General features: G+C 43.2%; 1 protein-coding gene across 3 annotated transcripts in view; it reads left to right on the plus strand.

Annotated features, from left to right (window-relative positions):
- Nucleotides 1-18,972, plus strand: part of St7 (suppression of tumorigenicity 7) — a 243,518-nt gene that overhangs the window by 116,322 nt on the left and 108,224 nt on the right. For all 3 annotated transcript variants that reach the window (XM_026787534.1, XM_026787535.1, XM_005363756.3), the window contains exon 2: nt 6,578-6,660. In XM_026787534.1, the coding sequence (XP_026643335.1) occupies nt 6,578-6,660 (83 nt within the window). The remainder of the gene's footprint in view (nt 1-6,577; nt 6,661-18,972) is intronic.

An 18,972-nucleotide genomic window follows, 5' to 3' on the forward strand; every position in this document is an offset into this window, starting at 1 on the left:
ATATTGCTGCTCAGATGGGTCCCTTCTGAGTTTGTGCTACCGTTCTTGGTATGAAGTTAATTGCCACAGTCAGACTTAGTGGTAGTGGCTTCATTAACATTGGGCTTTAGCCAAATGCTTAACTATCTCTAAAATAACTGCCTTGGTTTTACAGGTATTTGTATGTCCTAAGTATACACAACTTGTTCTTTGTCACAGATGAATAGATCATATCCCAGTGAGGGACAGCAGTGACTGAACACCATTTGAGACAATAAGAATAGAGATGAACATGAAAAATGTCACCTTAGGAACTGGGAACGTGTCTATCAGAGACAGTACTGAGCATCTGGTATTTAGATGCATCCTTTACAGTTTTTTTTTTTTTTAAAGAAACTGGCTTGTTGATATTTGAAAATATTAGTGCTCCAATTTTCATTGCTTCTCATCCATAGTAATTATGTGAAGCAAGCTGCATTTATGATTTACCCTTAGAGATTCACTTCTAGTCATAGACCTGGAGAGATAGTGTTTGGTGCCCTCTGGACTAGAAATTGGCTATTTGGTGCAAATGTATAGCTAAGTATACTAATAATGAAGTGCCAAGCCTATTCTGTCCTAGCCTGCATGGTTGTTCTCCCAAGGTTGTACACTCAGGGGTCAAAGGGACATGGCTACAACAGCTTGTAATCAACATTACACTGGGAAATTGTCACAACCGTTGGGTCTTACAAAGAAGCCAGGTCTGGAAGAGGGGTTGCCCTGCCTCCATTGTAGACCCAGTCCATTGTATCCTCTGACATCTGGGCATGGACTGGATTCTGTAATAGAGGGAAGAGAACAGTAATGCTGTCCCAGAGTGAGCACATTGTGTCCTGGAGAACAGCTAGAAGATGAACCACTTCCATAGATGTTACCCTTTGATCCCACTTATAAATGTGCCTGCAGTGGGAAGGTTCAGCATGAACTCAACATAAAACTCAGCCAGTAAGTCCAGTAGACAGCCTCAACTTCCCAGTCCACTTCTATTGGAGTTGGTACTCACCCTTCTGTTATTGGTTTTACTCAAAAGCATCCTGTGTGGGGACAGTTGGCTCTGCCTGGACTCTTTATACTGGGGAGCTTATCAGTGAGTTTCTGATGGATAACTTAAGTACCTAATTAGATAATGTTTTTCTCTCTGTCCCTTTCTCATGTGGGAAGTCCTTCTGTTCATGTGTTGCTTTTATTTGTTAATGAATAAAGAAGTTGTTTTGGCCTGTGATAGGGCAGAAAAGAGCTAGGCAGGAAAACTAAACTGAATGCTGGGAAAAAGGTGGAGTCAGTGGAACACCATGTAGCCACTGCAGGAGACAGATGTGTTGTAACCTTACTGGTAGGCCACTACCTCATGATGATGCACAGATAATGGAAATGGGTTAATTTAAGATGTAAGAGCTAGCTAGGAATATACTAGAGTCATTGACCAAGCAGTGTTACAATTAATATAGTCTCAGTGTGATTATTTCAGTTCTGGGTGGCTGGGAAATAAATGAGCAGTCTCTGCCAATGCCTTCCCTCCCAGTTTATTACTTAATAAACACATTCAAAACAGAAAATATGGTTACTCTAATGCTGTAATCCTTTAATATAGTTCTTTGGGTTACGGTTTGCTGCTGTTGTGAATCCTAATATAAATTTCTATGTTTTCGGATGTTCATAGGCAAACTCTGTGAAAGGGTCACTTGGCCCCATAGGGGTCACTACCCACAGGTTGAGAACCAATTGTTGTCTGGATCATACACAACAAGTTACCAGCAGACTTTGGAAAAAGAAGTATGTTAGTTTCTGAACTTTTAGAGAATGAAAAGAGAAAGAGAGGGGGGAGGGGAGAGAGAGAGAGAGAGAGAGAGAGAGAGAGAGAGAGAGAGAGAGAGGGAGGGAGGGGAGGGAAGGAAGAAAGAAAGAAAAATTGAAATTGAACCTGGAATTAAATTTGGGGTTTACCACCCTGTGACTTACAGTTGCTTCTTTGGCCCATTTATATAGCTAAATGAATTAGCTAATATTAATAAATGTAGAAGATTTATCAGGAAGTACAGATGTCTTTTTCTACTCTTGTTAATGTCCTCCTTGCCTTTCTTGTTATTGCTATGAATTTTATATTTAGGTTATTTGCTATAGAACATTACTGTTGCCAATATTGTTAACTTTCAGTTAGGCAGTTATCTCTGGCACATTCGGTAATAAATTCCTATATTCAACTTTGCAGCATGCATTCTTCTAAACCCTAACCGTAGACGTTTCTACAATATTTTTTTTGTGTAAATTCCAGTGAAGGAGGGATAAGTGAGAAGTCAGTGCCAAAATTTCTCTCAAAAAGATAGAAAACGTTTTGCACAGCTGACACTGTAGGTCCCCTCCAGTGTGAACACAAGGAATTCTGGGAGTGTTTTTACATCACTCACCACAGTTGCCCACGACAACAGGTGTCACTCATGCCGGTGATTCTCTGCTCGCCAAGAACCCAGCAGTCTAGCCTTTCCAATTAGACTCCAGGCATTAAATGAGGGGAAAAAAGCCAATGCATAGAATACACACAGCAGAGCCTCAAAAGATTACCAAAGAACCCCTTCATTTTGGCTGTCAGTCAACAGCTCCTACTTTGCATGTTTCCAGTGCATGTCCTTTGGGGCACTATTGGAGGCTTTCTCAAAGGAGCATGTTGGTGCACATTGTCTCCCGCTCCAGCCAGGGCTGAGGAAAGAGCACCTCTGTGGCTCTCGGAATCATAATAGACTGTTATATTGTTTCAATGTTTGCTTCTCAAAAAAGTACCCAGTTCCTTAAGGACAAGAATTACATGTCAAGCACGTTTGAGTCATCAGAACTTTATGCAGTGCCTGATACACATTGGACATACATAGCTCGCTGAACCGCAGTTGATTATCTGCCTTTGAGTTTACAACAGATTTTAAATAGCACGTCTTAGGGGAGAGAGAGCACATTAGAGCAGGCACACAATGAAAATAATAGTTACTCCTGGATTGGCACACCAAATGGTAAAAAGAACGCGAAAAGGCTTGAAGAATACTTCTATCACTTAGTTTTGGAGGGAAATAGTGTTGACGTAAGAATTAAGTCAGTTTCTGGAAAAGTCACTGCATGCTAACAGTGGCACAGTTTGTGTCTGTGTTGGTAGAGTTACTACTGAAAGAATGAAATTTGTTAGAGGCATTCCATGGAAGGGAAAAGTCAAGTACACACAATGCATTTTGAAACTATTTGCATATAAAATTGCCTTAAAAAGAAAAGTGTCTTTGGAGTTTGGTAGGGTAAGTCTTTATTCCAATTTCTTTCTTAAAAGTTTTTCTCTTAATTTTGAGGTTATACTATAACTCTATTTCTCCCTTCTCCTTCCTCCAAAATGATTAAATTTAAAGCTGCTATATAGCCAATGTCATGCTCTCTGGGCATTGTCTCTCATAGTATCTGGGATATTCTTGGCTTATTGAAGAGGTAGTCATTGGATCTACCTGATGTGCACTTCATCTTGCATGTGTACTTTAGATAGCGCACATGCGCTCACACACACACACACACACACACACACACACACACACGCGGGGCAAGGGGATAACGGGGAGGATACAAAGTACAAGGCATCAGAAAATTACTTCTGCTGTATTTATATTTGACTTTTAAAAATCACCTTTAAACTTAGATTCAAAGCTAGCACAAATGGCCGAGAATATGACGTGTGAACGTTTTTCTCTAGTTTTCCATCAGGATGCAGATTTTTAGCAGTGTGCATTTGTAAGCAGAAGGAACTCACCATCTGGGATCTTGCTCCACTGGTCCTTAGGGTCCTGGGGCTTTGAGCCCGATGACAGGAAAATGTGTCAGATGACCTCTCTCTAGCAAGGGAGGAGGTGACATGAAGACCTAATGCTGCATTGTTCATACTAATATAGCATGCTCCAACAATACCTTCTCGGGTCACAGCTGAGAAAGGGAAGAATGTGTTCTGATGGAACTGGCTGCTCTGGAAGGCAGAAACTGTTTACCTGTGAAGTTGCCAAGGCAACATCAGGGTAGAAGAAGAGTAGACAGAATGATTTAGGAACGAGTCTAAAAATAAATCTCCGTGCTTCTCCCTCACAAAGATAAGTGCCATTGGGTTTCTTCAGAGGCCTGTGTACTTGAGAGCTGAGGCTAGGAGCCCAGGGCAAGAGGGGGGAAGGGGAGGAGCGGGAGCTGAAGTAGAAGTGCTCCTGCTCCGCCTTTAATCCCAGCTCAACCGACTGGATGGAAAACTGGTTTTGTAGTTATACAAATGCTCTATAGCAAAATATCTCTAGAAAAAAGACTATTTACAGATATATTATAAATATACTTTATTCCCAAATTTTTTTTTAAAAAAGCATCCCTTCAGCTGCAATTTTAGCGGATTTCCAGAGCCTTGCATCTCAGCATGTTAAATGGCAGCAGAGACAGGAGTTATGTGTTATTTATGAATGGCCAAGAATGAAGCTCTTGCTGGGCAGTGGTTTTCCTTTATCATTCATTTTGGGCATCCTGTAATAACCAGCATTACCAAATACCCATGTTGGTTTTCATTTTCCCAAACTACTGTGCTGGTGACTGCCTCAGGTCTACATTGCTGCCTATCTTAGGGTCACTATTGCTGTGATGAAACACCATGACCAGAGCAACCTGGGGAGGACAGGGTTTATCCAGCTTCTACACCATCATCACTAAAGGAAGTCAGTACAAAAACAAGCATGGTAGGAACCTGGAGAGAGAAACTGATGTAGATGCCATAGAGGGGTGCTGCTTACTGGCCTGCTCCTCATGGCTTGCTCAACTGCTTTCTTATAGAACCCAGGACCACCAGCCCAAGGTGGCACCACACACAATGGGCTGGTCCCTCATCCATCAGTCACTAATTAAGAAGATGCCCTACAGGCTTGCTTCCATCCAGATCTTTGGGAGGCATTTTCTTAATTGAGGTTCCCTTCTCTCAGATGACTTATTGCAGGTTGACATAAAACTAGCAAGCACAACTCATCCCTTGTCAACCTGACACACAAGTGCATCGTTTTTCAATTAGAATCTTTTCTTTTTCATTTATTCCCCAATCAGATATTAATATAAAACTCACAATATGAAACATGAATAAGTTTAAAAGTCCCACATGTTTATAAATTCAAACACATTAAAAGTTCAGTCTCTTTAAAAATCCCAAGTCTCCCTTAAAAGTTCAGTATCTCTCTACTGTGGGTTCCTGTGAAATCAAAATTAAATTAAACACTTTCTTACATCAAGAGGGAAGAACCAGAGTGCAGTCACAATTTTGAACAGAGCAAAACCAAACTCTGTGTGAATAACTAAATGTTCCATATCCGGGATTCCTTCAGGACCTTCTGCATTCCTCCAAAGGGCTGTGGTCTCTGTTCTAACTCCACCTTCTGCAGCACACAGTTTGTCTTCTAAGCTCCTGCTGCTTCCTCTTCACCGCTGCTGCTGTTCTTGGTGGTCAGGCTATGGTACTGACACCTCCTAAATGCTGGGGTCTCTTGCTGCAACTGGGCTGCACCAGTAGTGTGGGCTTTCTTTATGATGCCAAGTCTCAGCCTCTTTGCATCACCTTCAGCCCTGGGCCTTCAACTGCCACTGAGGCTGTACCTTCACCCATGGCCTCGCCTGGTGTTTTCTCAGTGCCAAACCTCAGCTGCTCTCCATGACCCCTTCATACATTCAGTGGTGGAAAACGTGCATCGTATTCATGAAGCCCTGGTTTTATTCCCAGCATATTGACCGGTTATGAGTATGAATTGCTGGGTATCTGCTGCAAAAAGAAATTTATCTGACTCAGTTTGAAAATAGCCCTAATCTATGGACACAAATGTTAATATTTTAGAAGGTAATTTGAATTTTCCATTGAGCAAAATGATAGCAGTAGGTAACAAAGACCTGTGCCTTTCTCAGCCAAAGGCCTCTGACCAGGTTTAAATAACTAGGCATAAATCCCTTTCTATGGAACAGGCTTCAGTCCAACCAGAAAGCCATTGGATACACCCCTAACAGTCAGACCACTACTGTACCAATAGGCTCATTTTTTTTTCTGGCAGGTATTTTATCATTTAGGGTATAACCTGATACCTGCTTTTCTGAATCAGTGTACCAGTTGGACTTTGCTATGGTTCTGGGCATTCTGGTCACCAGAAACAAGTGATTTCACAAGGAATCAAAGTCAATGAGTTAGGTGTTAGTGCGATGGCTCAGTAGTTAAGAGCACTCATTGTTCACGCAGAGGGTGGGGATTCAGTTCCTAGCACCCACGTGGCAGCTACAACTATCATCTGTAAGTGCAGTTCTGGGGATTTGGATGTCTTTTGTCCTTCTTGGATACTGCATGCTTGTAGTACACATACATACATGTAGACCAAACACACCACGCATACACACAGGCACACACAAACACAGATGCGTGCGACACACATGCACACACACACACACACATGCACACATAATCTTAAGAAACAAAGAGCAAATTTTACTGATACAGTCATGCCTTTCTAATTCTTCTCCCTTTTATCCTTTTTGTTTTCCCCAGTGAGCATGTTTTTGAACACGTTAACACCGAAGTTCTACGTGGCCCTGACAGGCACTTCCTCACTAATATCCGGGCTTATTTTGGTAAGTGATGGAAATCTGATCTAAAAACTTATTAGCATGTATGTTAGTGAATCTGGGAGAGTATACACAGGTCGTTTTCAGTGTTCATCTTGCACGTGTGTACGTGTTGCATAGGACTGAAGAGAAGATTTGTCCTACCCAGGTCACATGCTCTGGATATGTGACCATCAATCCTTTCTTTTGTATGAAGGAAAATAAGAGAAGATGTTTCCAGTACAAATTTTAGTGTCCTACCATGTATAATATGCTGGGGTTGCAGCTCAGTGGTAGATGTATCAAAGTGGCTCTGTTCAACTAAGACCATTCTTCATGTATTTATCATAATGGATTATTGGGTTTAATATCAGCAGGAATATTGCTTATTGCTTTTAAATGTGTTGGCATGGATTGTGGCAGTCCTAAACTTTTCCTCCCTTTATCTCCTTTTCTCTCAATGTTTACATTTATTTCTTTATTGCTTCCTTAAAAAAACCCTCAAATAGTTAAAAAAAAATCACCTGTACAGTTTCATTATCTTAAATTCTCTAATGGCTGTAGATATGCAAGATCTTATTACCTAATATAGTTCACTTTAGAGAACATTATAGGACTGTCTAAACTCAATGAGACCATTCCCACATAATTTAATATTCTTTAAGGGAGAGACTTTAAAAAGGTGTTTTCACTATGCATAATATTATTATTAACTATTATAGAAATAGGCACACATAAACGATTACAGAGTTAATAATAATAAAAATAAATTATCAGTAGAAAAAAATTAAGGGAAGATGGGTACAAACATATTGAGCAAAGAGAATGCATCTACCTGGAATAATGAAAGATTTCAAAAGCCTGAGCACATAAGATGGAGAAAGGCAGATTCTACACATAGGTGGAAGTAGAAAATGGCAGTGTGGGCGCATCCTCCTGAGATAAGAGCATATCTAGGTTCAACTTGTTATGTCTGTATCACATGGGTTATGTGAAATGTGCAAAGTTGGCTTTATGGAGTCGGGATATTAAGAAAATCAGCAGGTGCCACCCCAAGATAGAACTCTATGGAGAAAGCCCAAATCTGGGTGCAAACGCCAGCCCGAGACAAGCAGCCATCTCCTAAAACTCATCCATAAACGGCAGGTGCTGTAGTGTGTAGCCCCCTGCCTGTCTCTTAAGCATCCATGGCCCACACATGCATTTCTGACATCTCATCTCTGTACAGGAAAGTTGAGAGAAGTCAGGACGCTGCTATGGAGCCTTGCTCATAAAGCCATGAGGTTGGTTATTAATTATTCTACCCAGGAACTGTATCTTATTCTAACATTACTTCCTCCTGGTTTTTAATGTTAAAATTCTCTTGTGAAATAATAGTGACTATGGATGGTGTTATTTTACTCAGCAGAGATATTGTAGAAACCCACATGCATTTCCAGCCTTGGTAACGTGATTGTAGACTGAGGAGATTTTAACAAAACATGAGACCTGAAAATCTGAAAACCGCTGTGCTGAGGGCTCACCAGCTGCAAGAATTTAACTGAGCTTGTAGGGTAACCCAGAACATCAACAAAAAGAGAATAAAATTACATGAAGATAGTTTAAATCTGACTAGGACAAGGAGAAAAATAATTTGTCAATCTCTAAATGTTGACTTAGGGCAGAGAAAAATGGTGAATGAATTGGTTGAACAAAGTCGGTAGGAACTGCATTGCTAGGAAACCTCGGCAGTGGGGGAAATCAGCTAAACAGCACAAGGGTAAGAATGAATCACTCCAAAAGCTTCCAATTTTATTGATTAAATGCAAGGTTTTTCTTTAGGAGGCTGCGTGCTTGCTACTTAGGGTTAGGGAGGGAATTATCTTAGCCTGCTGGGAGCTATCAATAGCCAGGAGACAAGTCATGGGTAATAGTGGAAAGCAGCAAAAAGAGAGTCATGGCCAGCGTCCCAGTGACTGAGGAGGAAGAGCACAAGGCCCGAGCAATGTGGACTTTCTAGGACCTTGTGGTCTTCCTAGGACTTCCCGGTCATTAGGCCCAAGCCTTCTATTTTCATATGGGAAATCTGAGACTTCTCAATAAAAGAAAAGAACTCTTGGGATTCTTTGTGGTAAAGTAAGCTTGCCTGGTTGTTCTGGAACTTGTTTTCTAGACCATGCTGGCTTTGAATTCCTAGGTAGATCTGCCTATCTCTGCCTCCCGAGTTCTGGGATTAAAGGCATGTGCCACCACCACCTGGCCCACTTTAAATAATATATTTTTAACATTCTTTTATGATATAGCCCTGAAATGCTTTTGATTAAACAAATAGGGAAGGCAAACTCAGGGCGGGTATGATTTATACTGAATCCAATAATGCGCTGGACTGGGGAAAAGGCAGTTTTGTCCACACGTTCCTGTTCTCAGAAGGTTCCGTTGAGAACCCAGCCTGCTTGCGTGATGCTTGCTGTGCCTGGCACTGAGTCCAGCTTTTCCTTTCCTCTGCTCAGTAGCACAATTGCTGCTGCCCTTTCTGTGTGCCTCAAGCCAGACACATCAGTAACTGTCTTTGGGCTCCATAGCGGGCGAAGGGCGAAGCAGGAGTGAACCCAGGCTGTCTTACACGGCAGTCACCTGTCTTTCCTCACTGCTCATCCAGTTAAGTGCCAGCTGCCTCCAGCCTGCTGCCTGCAGGCCTTTCTGCATTTCATTCCGGAAGGCTCTTGCTTGGGCTTTGCAGGCTGTAAATTAATTGTCTCGGTGGAGGGTGTTTCCTTTCTTTCTGGTTAGTCAGCTCGAAGGTTGTCAGTCCTCTGACTCAGGGCTGGTTGAAGAACCCGTAGTAAAGGGATTTCCCTGGGCCTCTCTGCTGCTATTGCAGACCCGGGGTGGCCACATCTTCTCCGGTGTTTGGATGCAGCTGCTGAAGCTGCATGGTCACTGCTGGGCTATATGGTAGGAAGCAGAAACCATTCAGGACTGATGAAATATCTAGAACAGAGAAACCTGTCACATAGGAAGGATATGAATGGCCTTTCTACAGTATATTGGCCTTTTCTCAGGGCATAGCTGTAGTGGCAGTAATAGCTATTGATCGCCCCATGTTCCTTCCTTAGAGTTGGTTGACTGTGGTGTCTATCACACTGCCTCTAGGGACTCAGCTCTGCTGGCTTTAACATGGATTTGGGGTGAGGATTCTACGCTTGCCGCTGTTTTTTTCTTCTGAGAGCATTTCCAGGAAAAGGAAAGAGTTAGATGCTTTGCAAAATGGCTGTGTGCATGGAGTGCCGAGCAGTTTGCTTGCAGGCATCAGGGAGACAGCTCGCTGCTTTCCTCAGCAATGGGTGCCCGGCACACACTCCGAGTACAGAGCTGCTCCTGGGAAGCTGGCTGTCTGAGACCCTTGAGACTCCTATGCTAGGATCAGAAATCGCCACGCCATTTAGTATTTAAGAAGACAGATAAAAACAAAAGCCTTCTATTTCCACTGGAGAGTGAGACAGCCGGGCCGTGGTGGCGCACGCCTTTAATCCCAGCACTCGGGAGGCAGGGACAGGCAGATCTCTGAGTCTGAGGCCAGCTTGGTCTACAGAGAGAGTTCCAGGACAGGCTCCAAAAGCTACAGAGAATCCTTGTCTCGAAAAACAAAGCAACAATAAAAATTGGCAAAATCTGCTTTTACCTTAATTTCTTTAAAAATAGATACATGTTTGACTAGACATATCTGACTGGTAGCTTTTCCTGACTAGTTTAGACTGGTGGTGAATTTGCCCTGTTATGTGTCTCACCTGCTCTTCTCTGGGGTTCCTGTGGCCACTCCCATGCAGGCAGCCTCTTCCTGCTTGACTTCATGGAGCCTCTGCCTGGCCGGCATGGGCTTTCCCCCGCATAGGCTGGCTCCTGCCCCATGAAAGGCACTCTTCCTCATACGCTGAGCCTGCCAGCTCCATTCTGTAGCTGCTATCAAGGTGTGTCCAGTCTGCACAAGCAGCTCCTCCAGGCAATGCTCCAAAGAGAAAATATTGGAGCTTTGTTTTTGCTTTAAAATAGAAAGGTGGACATGTAGAGAAAATAATTGCCTTTTCCCCTCAAATTATTGATAGAGAAATTGCTGTATATGATATTGAAGTTTATACATGGCACATTGTATCCGTATTAACTTGTGTATAGATGTGCCCCTCTGCCTTTATGTATATATAATGTACATATATGATATATGGAAAGGTGTAAAAAAGCATACTAGGCATACTTTTAAAAGTTAAAATAAGTAACAAAGTAAAGAAAAGGAGAAAAGTAAATTAAAAATACTAGTTCATGGGTTGGATTACAAGAAGCATCATTTTGGAGAGCGGCAGAAGAGACAACACAGAATTCAGTCGTAAGAAATGAACCGCGTCTATTGGTGCTGTCCTTACTCAGATCTTGTTTTGGAAGCCACGTTGTTGCGGTATCATGGGTTGTTGTTTCTAGAAGATACAATCTCACAATTGATTTCCTGGTTCTCTAGCTTGGCAGTCTTTCTGATCCCTCCTCCATGATGCTCGCTGAGCCTTAGGTGTTACAAATGGATCAATTGGAGTAAGCATCCCATGATGGTGTGTTCTCTGCCTTTGGATCAGTTACGGCCCCTGATGGTACTTTTGGATCAGTTATGGCTTCCTGTAATGGTGTCCTCTGTTTTAAAGAGAAGTTTCTTTGATGAGGGGCGAAAGGAACCTCCACCCCTAAGCCAAGAATTACAGGGAACTGAGGGATGCTGAGTGGGGGAGAAATAGTCTTCCTCAGGCAAGCCCCCTAGTTGTTATCTAACACTAACTGGTCAGCCCTGAAACTGTATGCATACAAATAATGCTAGCCGGACTGAACAAGTTCTCTTCATAGATTTATGATTGTGTGTGTGCTGACAGTGAACTATGAAAGGCCATGAATTCAGGGCAGACCAAGGTGGGTGTGAGAGTGATTGGGGGAGAGAAGGGCTGGAGAGAAATGAGGTGATCATATTTTAATTAAGAAGTTCTTTTCAATCAGTTAAACACCAAAAACAAATGAACAAACTAAAAAAAAAAAAAAGAAAAAAAAAGAAAAAAAAACAGTAGTTGAGTTCCTATTGGACCAGGTACTGAATAAGCACCTCGCATGCATTGCTTCACTTGGTATTCATTAAAATGCAAATGTGGGTATCACGCATGTGTTTGTATGCTGAGTGGAAACAGACACAGAGATGAAGTCATTTGGCCCAAGGCTATAGAGCAGGTAAATAGCGAGGCTCAAATCTCATCTGTCTAAGTCCTCCTTTACCCCTGTTCACAGTAACAAAATGAAGTGCGTATTCTGTCCCCTTTCAACAGTTCATCTCAAGAACATGACCTGTTATGCATAGAGAGTGAATGATGACAATTCGGAGCTCACGGTGAAAAGAAAAAGACTTGGGGACACTCGAGTAGGAGGGGTTTTAAATTGCGCAGAGTAGCACATAGATGCCAGATTGTGTCAGGAATTAAGCAACCTATCTCTCAGCTCTAACATTCGGAATGAGAGATGTTGTGGGGCCCAGATTGCGGGGGAGCCTGCAGACAATGAAAGGAAGAGGAGGCCTGTTGAGCCCTACCAACTTACGGTGTCTTGGGTTCACCAAGAAAATGGACCAGGCAAACGCGCGCGCGCGTGCGCACACACACACACACACACACACACACACACACACACACACACACACACACAAGTGGACGTGGACATATATATGCTAGCCAGGATCTGTGAAGAAGAGCATTAGATTGGATGAACAATTAGACACAGCAGAACTGGAGAAGATAAACTAGCGATAGACAGGAAGATAGATACCGCCATTTATCTTTTCCAGTGTCCATTAGAGCACAGATTGGTAAGCTGACAAGCTGAACAACTGAAGGGCTAGAGCCAGAACACACAGAAGTCACCCAGTGCAAACCAGAACACACCTAAGGACCAGACATCCAGAAAGGGTTGCTCAGCCCTGTGGAATGACAATAGGATTTCATTCTCCATAATTTTTTTAGCTTTCTTTTTTATTTATTTTTTGTGTCTTTCACACCATGCGTCTCCATCCCATTCATTTCCCCATCCCTTCATATCCACCCTCTGCCCTTGCAACATTCCCCCAAATAAAATAAAATAAAATTTAAGAGGAAAAAAAAAAAGAAGAATAAAATCAATCTCATCATGGAAGCTGTGGTGTGACACAGTGAGTCATGCAGTAAATCCTTTTATCCACTATCTTTCCTTGCAAGTGTTCATTGCAGAGTCTTCGGTTCGAGGCCTCTGGTTTCTGCTACTTTATCGATGGCCCCTCTCTGGAACTCCTCTGGGTCATCCTATTGTTACCCTGTCATGGAGATCCCGCAACTTTGTGTCTGCAGGACCAGTCCTTTCACATGCTCCAGCAGATCACAGATGGGGTGGATATTGGGGTGGGCCAACAGAGAACCCTGATTCTGGGCCTGGGTAGTTGCATGGTTAATCAGCCCACCAGCTTTCCCTTGTCCTCACCCCCGGGGTGAACTCTCCTGCATTACCCTGGCTAGTTCATCTCTTGTAGCAATGAGCACCCCCTGAGTGTTGACGCTCATGGGAGGCAGGGACAGCTGGCTAGCTCATGGGCCCTGGGGCCAGTTCTACTTGCCTCGGGTGTTGATGGGAGAGGGCATCCCCCCCCCCCCACATCCACATCACCACATGCACTGTCCGTGGCTTTGCTATGCCATTATGCCTTCACTAAAGTGCTGCCTGGGAAGGTGGCTCCCAGCAGGTTAGAGAAGTTGATATTTTTCATTTTCACAGACTCACAGAAATGGACCAAATAGATATCAATTAGATGAATGAGGGAATGGGAAAGAGAAGAAAAATCTGGTCTCTAAAGGAGGCCTGCGGTAGAGTGGAAGACTACAGTGTTTTTAAGAGGAGAGAGTTTTTTTTCCTTTTCCCATTTGGCCATGAAAATTAGGTCCGATGTGACCAGTTTAGAACACAGACCAACACTTAGCACAGCTTACCGTATTTTATTTTGTAATCATTTATTGTCCTCTTCCTTTCTAAAGTGGAAATAGTTCCCAAAATTTATGTTTACTATGTTTGTGCCTGGTGCCTTCAGAAGCCAGAAGAAGGACTTGAAGTTCCTGGAACTGGAGTTACAGATGGGTGGGAGCCACCATGTGGGTGCTGGGAACCGAACCTGGGTCCTTTGCAAGAGTGGCAAATGCTCTTAACCACTGAGCTATCTCTTCAGCCCCCATGTTTGTGTCTTTCTTCTCTGTTCCTTGAACATCATGGTTAGCGGTTGACGGTACAGATAATACAGTGAGTGCATGAATTAGCTGAATCAGAATGATCCAGGGAGCCTGTTTTGGAGTCTGAGGCCTGCCTCAATCAGAACATGTAGAGTCTTAGGAGACAGGTACCACCCCAGTGTGAGCTACAGGAAATCCTTCCCATTCTTAGTACATGGCTACTCTTTAGCCCCAGGGGAGTGATCCTCATGTCCAGGCCACATTCATGAATGCTACAGTGGAAAATCCTACCCAGTGGGTACATACACACGTAGGGGGCCTTTTGACCTTGAAGAAAACCTCATCTTCCTGCCTCTTAGTCTTTGCAGCAGGTGCCCAAAAATGGGGGTTGGCGGGTATGAATGTTGGTTCCACACAGAGCTGCCACAGCTGTTCGGGGAAACAGGTGGCTGATGAGGGATTGGCTGAGCAGTAGGAAGCAGGAGGGAGGCCTTCCCCACACAGTAGCTGTACAGTATTTATAAACACAGCACACACGAGAGCTGCTTGCTCTTTTTTCTTTTCCTTCCTTCCTGCCTTCCTTCCTCCTACTCCTCCCTCTCTCCAGTCCATCCTCCCTTCCTTTTTTCTTTCCCGTTACTGTCAGTCTTGAGGAATTGTGTGGACGGGGTTTTGAAAGGGTCTGTGGGTATGATGAAGAATACACACAAGAATTCAAAGGAGATTAAAAATAGTTATGGATATCACGGCAGTGCTCGTCAGTTGTCTTGGTTTATCTCATATGCTCAGGTGATCTGCTCTTGCTAATTAAAGAAAATAATGTGTATACACATGAGTGAGTACACCCACACGCACAGGCATACAATGCACACACGTGTACACACACACACACACACATCCCATCTCCACACCCCCAAAGCATACTCGTGTGTGCACTCACATACACAGTAACCTTCCTGCCAAGGGAGGATGGCTAAGATTCCTGGGATCTTGGCATCAAGTCTCTTGGTCATTTATACTTTTACATCTTCAGATTTTATTTTTTCATGGTTTCTTTTCCCTTTCAAAAATGTGTGTGAGTGCCGGGTGGTGGTGGCGCACGCCTTTAATCCCAGCACTCGGGAGGCAGAGACAGTCGGATCTCTGTGAGTTCGAGGCCAGCCTGGTCTAGAAAGAGCTAGTGCCAGGACAGGAACCAAAAGCTACAGAGAAACCCTGTCTCGAAAAATCAAAAAAAAAAATGTGTGTGAGCCTTTCTTTTTTAAAATAAGCAAAAGCAAACAAAAAACTCCTACAACCCCCCAAACCTTTATGATTCTACTATCACCTCTCCATCTAGTGTTTTCATCACTGCGTCCTCTTTGCCCTCCCAGTGCTAACTGGGTTCTCCCTGACCTGACCACACTCTAGAAAAAGCCCCAGAGAATCCAGATAACCAGCCAAGGTAATTGATCCTAGCTTTCAACAAAGAGTGAGTTTGCCCTTAACTAGGTAGACTCAACTTTGGCTTCCTAAATGCCACACCCTATTGATGGTTTGAATTCCCATCCTGATGTGGGAGTGTCATCTATCTGTTGCTTTCATTGGTTAATTAATAAAGAAACTGCTTGGCCCTGATAGGACAGAAAATTAGGTAGATCTGTTGCTTTCATTGGTTAATTAATAAAGAAACTGCTTGGCCTTTGATAGGTGGGTAGAGTAGACAGAACAGAATTCTGGGAGAAAGAAAGCCGAGTCAGGCAGTTGCCATAGCTGTCCTCTTCAAGATGGATGCAGGTTAAGATCCTTCCCGATAAGACACCACCTTGTGGTGCTACACAGATTATTAGAAATGGGTTAATCGAGATGTGAGAGTTAGCCAGTAAGACGCTAGAACTAATGGGCCAAGCAGTGTTTAAAAGAATACAGTTTCTGTGTAATTATTTCAGGTGTAAAGCTAACCATGCGGGCAGCTGGGCGCTGGGAATGCTGCCCGCCGCTCTTACTGCACCATCCTACTTAATCTGTATTACTGTAGGGATGGTGCATGGCTAGAGTAGGGTAGTAGAGAGTTAAGGTTTTAAAACTAAGAAATGTATAATTTTACCTTTTAAACTCTTTAAGTTATTTGGTAGACTCGAGAGACTACCCCTGCCTCTCAGTACGTCAGGGCCGCTAAACTAGCATGTCTAAGAACTGTTTTTAGATCTGAATTTGTTTATGAGTGCTTTACTGTTTACAGTGTCGGTATGTACCAGGGAAATGTATTCAAAGTGACACCAAATACATCTGCATTAAATAACACCATCTGCCCATTTGGATCTGTTCAGCACTTTGAAAATATTGCAGAGTGTTCCCTCCACGTCTGATGAGTTCTGGAATACATGGAAGATTTTTTTGCTAATACCTCAAATTAAAGGGCTTGGTTTGACATTTGGGACAGCTGCAAGTCTTTTTTCCTTTTTTTTTTTTTTTTGATACGCACTATAAAGACAGGGACCATTCTTGATTCTAGTGTCTCCACTACACAGATGGGACAGTAGAATTGATTAATGACAAGTTTGGGAAGACACAGCTCCCTGCCCCCAAACAACTTCCTGAGTAACCTGTCTGTCTGTCTTTCTGCACTGAAAAGGTAGGAAGGTCTAGAGAGAAGGGTTGTCTTTCGTTCTAATGCAAATGTTGAAGTAATTTTCCTCTTGGGCTGAATTATCTGGTCACATTTGATAGACTGCTTCTGAATTGGTTTTTACAACTAAGCATAGATATACTGTCAGATGGAATTGAAGGGCTGCCTGTGTGTCAGTTCTGGTTTAAATAAAGCATTGTTATTATTTTTTTTTAATTTTATTTAATAAAGAAATTTAGAAAGAGTGGCAGAAAGCTGGGCCTTCAGGCTAAGCAACAATTTCATTAGCTTTGCGATCTAGGTCAGGCTACTGCATCTTGTTGAACAGCTTTGTTCCTCAGCTGTAAGTGGATTCCCTACATTGTTCCTTAAGGGCCATTTTAGAGCTGATCTATGGTTCTGCTAGAGGAATTCAGGAATCTGAATCTCAAGGTTTTGTGTATGCAGTGGATACTGGCATGTCAGAGGCACTGTGGGTCTGCAGCATGGACTTGTAGGGCAGGGACTTGACTGTGTGACCTGGGATATCACTCCTGGGTAGGTAGGAATACTTGACGCTGTGGGATGAAATGAGCAGGCTATGGCATAGTAGGTGTTTCAATAGCATAGCACAGGGGGAAGAAGAGCAAAAACTTCATTGCTACCGACTGAGAACCACTGCCCGTGGTTCAATCTGTGACCAAGGATGAGGGAGTCTTGGAACGTTTGTCCTCTTGTAATTGAGGCTTTGTTGGCTGCTCAGTACTGTAGCTGAGCACTGCCTTGTCACAGTGCTTTCTGTTAACACCCTAGTGACAGATAAGCTGCAATACTAACCTGACTGTGGACTAGGATTGCACAACACTATTCTTGGGGAAATGCGGAAACATTTGCTCTCCCCAGACACGGACTCAGTGACAGACCAACAGGGTTACTATGTAAGTCAAGCCTGCTAAACTAAGGAACCTTCTGGGGTTGCTTAGGTGAGAGATTAATTTATAGGAGCAGGAATGACTGAGAGGTAGCTGCATCACCAAAAACTCAGCTCAGCATGTGTAGGAGGAAGGGCCTGCTTGTTTGTCCCTGCCACCCGGCTAGCTTAGCCCTGAAATAACCGCACATAAACTGTATTAATTAAATCACTGCTTGGTCCATTAGCTCTAGTTTTTTATTGGCTAACTTTTATATTAATTTAACCCATTTCTATTAATCTGTGTATCGCCATGTGGCAGTGGCTTACCGGCAAGATTCAGCACGTCTATCTCCGGCCGTGAATCCATGGCATCTTCCTGACTCCACCCTTCTTTCTCCCAGCATTCAGTTCATTCATCCCTGCCTACCTAAGTTTTGCCCTATCAACAGGCCAAGGCAGTTTCTTTATTCATTATCCAAGAAAAGCAACACACAGACAGAAGGACCTCACACACTAAGCATGGGTTATGGCTCACAAAACCTGGACACCAGAAGCACACTGCATACCTTCCAGGCAGCTTGACAGACTGGAGAGTGTCCTTTCCAGGCAGCTTGCTTGGTCTGACAGTGTCTCTCAGCAATCATTAGTGTTTATGTGGGCATGAGGAATGAGGGGCCCAGGGAAACTAGTCCAGTCAAGCTTCCTGCAGCTCCCGAGTCATTTACTTCCTAGTTTTCAGTGAGCTTGACTGGAGATGCAATGTTTCACCTCCATTTAGAACATTCTACAGTTGTAATCATTTTCCTTTAGGAAGAAATGTTTCATTCTGGAGGAAATTGCTACACAACTAACAAAATGAGGGACACCTCTCTGCAGGACTCAGAGAATCCTTGGGATGTATGGTGTACAAGTCATTTACATAATGAGTGGTAATTTTGTTAGCACTTTTGAGAACTGTTGGCCAGACACTGAAGTGGGTGCTTTACAGTGAGCTGCTATGGAAATCGAGGACTCTTGAAAATAAATATGATTTCCATTTTATGGTTGAAGGTACTGGTATCCAAATAAATCACATAACTCACTTGGAACTATAGACGTATTTATGGATCGATAATCTGTATATATACCTGTGGGGGTCCCTGCAGGCATCACGGCTGGCAGCAAGATCTGCACTGCAAGGAGGTGGGAATGAAATCTCTGTTTAGCTCCACTTCATCAGGATGCATTCAGCTAGAGAGTCTGATGCCAGGACGTTTATTGCCAGCACATTTAAAGATAGTAAATTTGGGGGGAAATTTCCTAGTGTAATAGAATTTCCAGCTTACAAGGGGGCATAATTATATTGAAACTCAACTCAAGGCATGTTTCTTCCAAGAAGATGTGTTCTAGAGATAGGCTACCTGTATTAGCTTAAGGGCCTAGGGAAGTATTTGGTTTGGTCTCGGTCATACAGATATTGTAGAAGTCATTTTCTCTATTAGTCACCTCCAGTCCTGGTTCTGGGAGCTTGGGGAGCCCCTGGCTACACAGATAACCTAAGGGTTATTAGGAACACTAACTACCTCAGGTCCTGGTTCTGAGAGCTTGGGGAGCCCCTG

Source organism: Microtus ochrogaster, linkage group LG10, assembly GCF_000317375.1.
Source record: "Microtus ochrogaster isolate Prairie Vole_2 linkage group LG10, MicOch1.0, whole genome shotgun sequence".
NCBI classification, from domain to species: Eukaryota; Metazoa; Chordata; class Mammalia; order Rodentia; family Cricetidae; genus Microtus; species Microtus ochrogaster.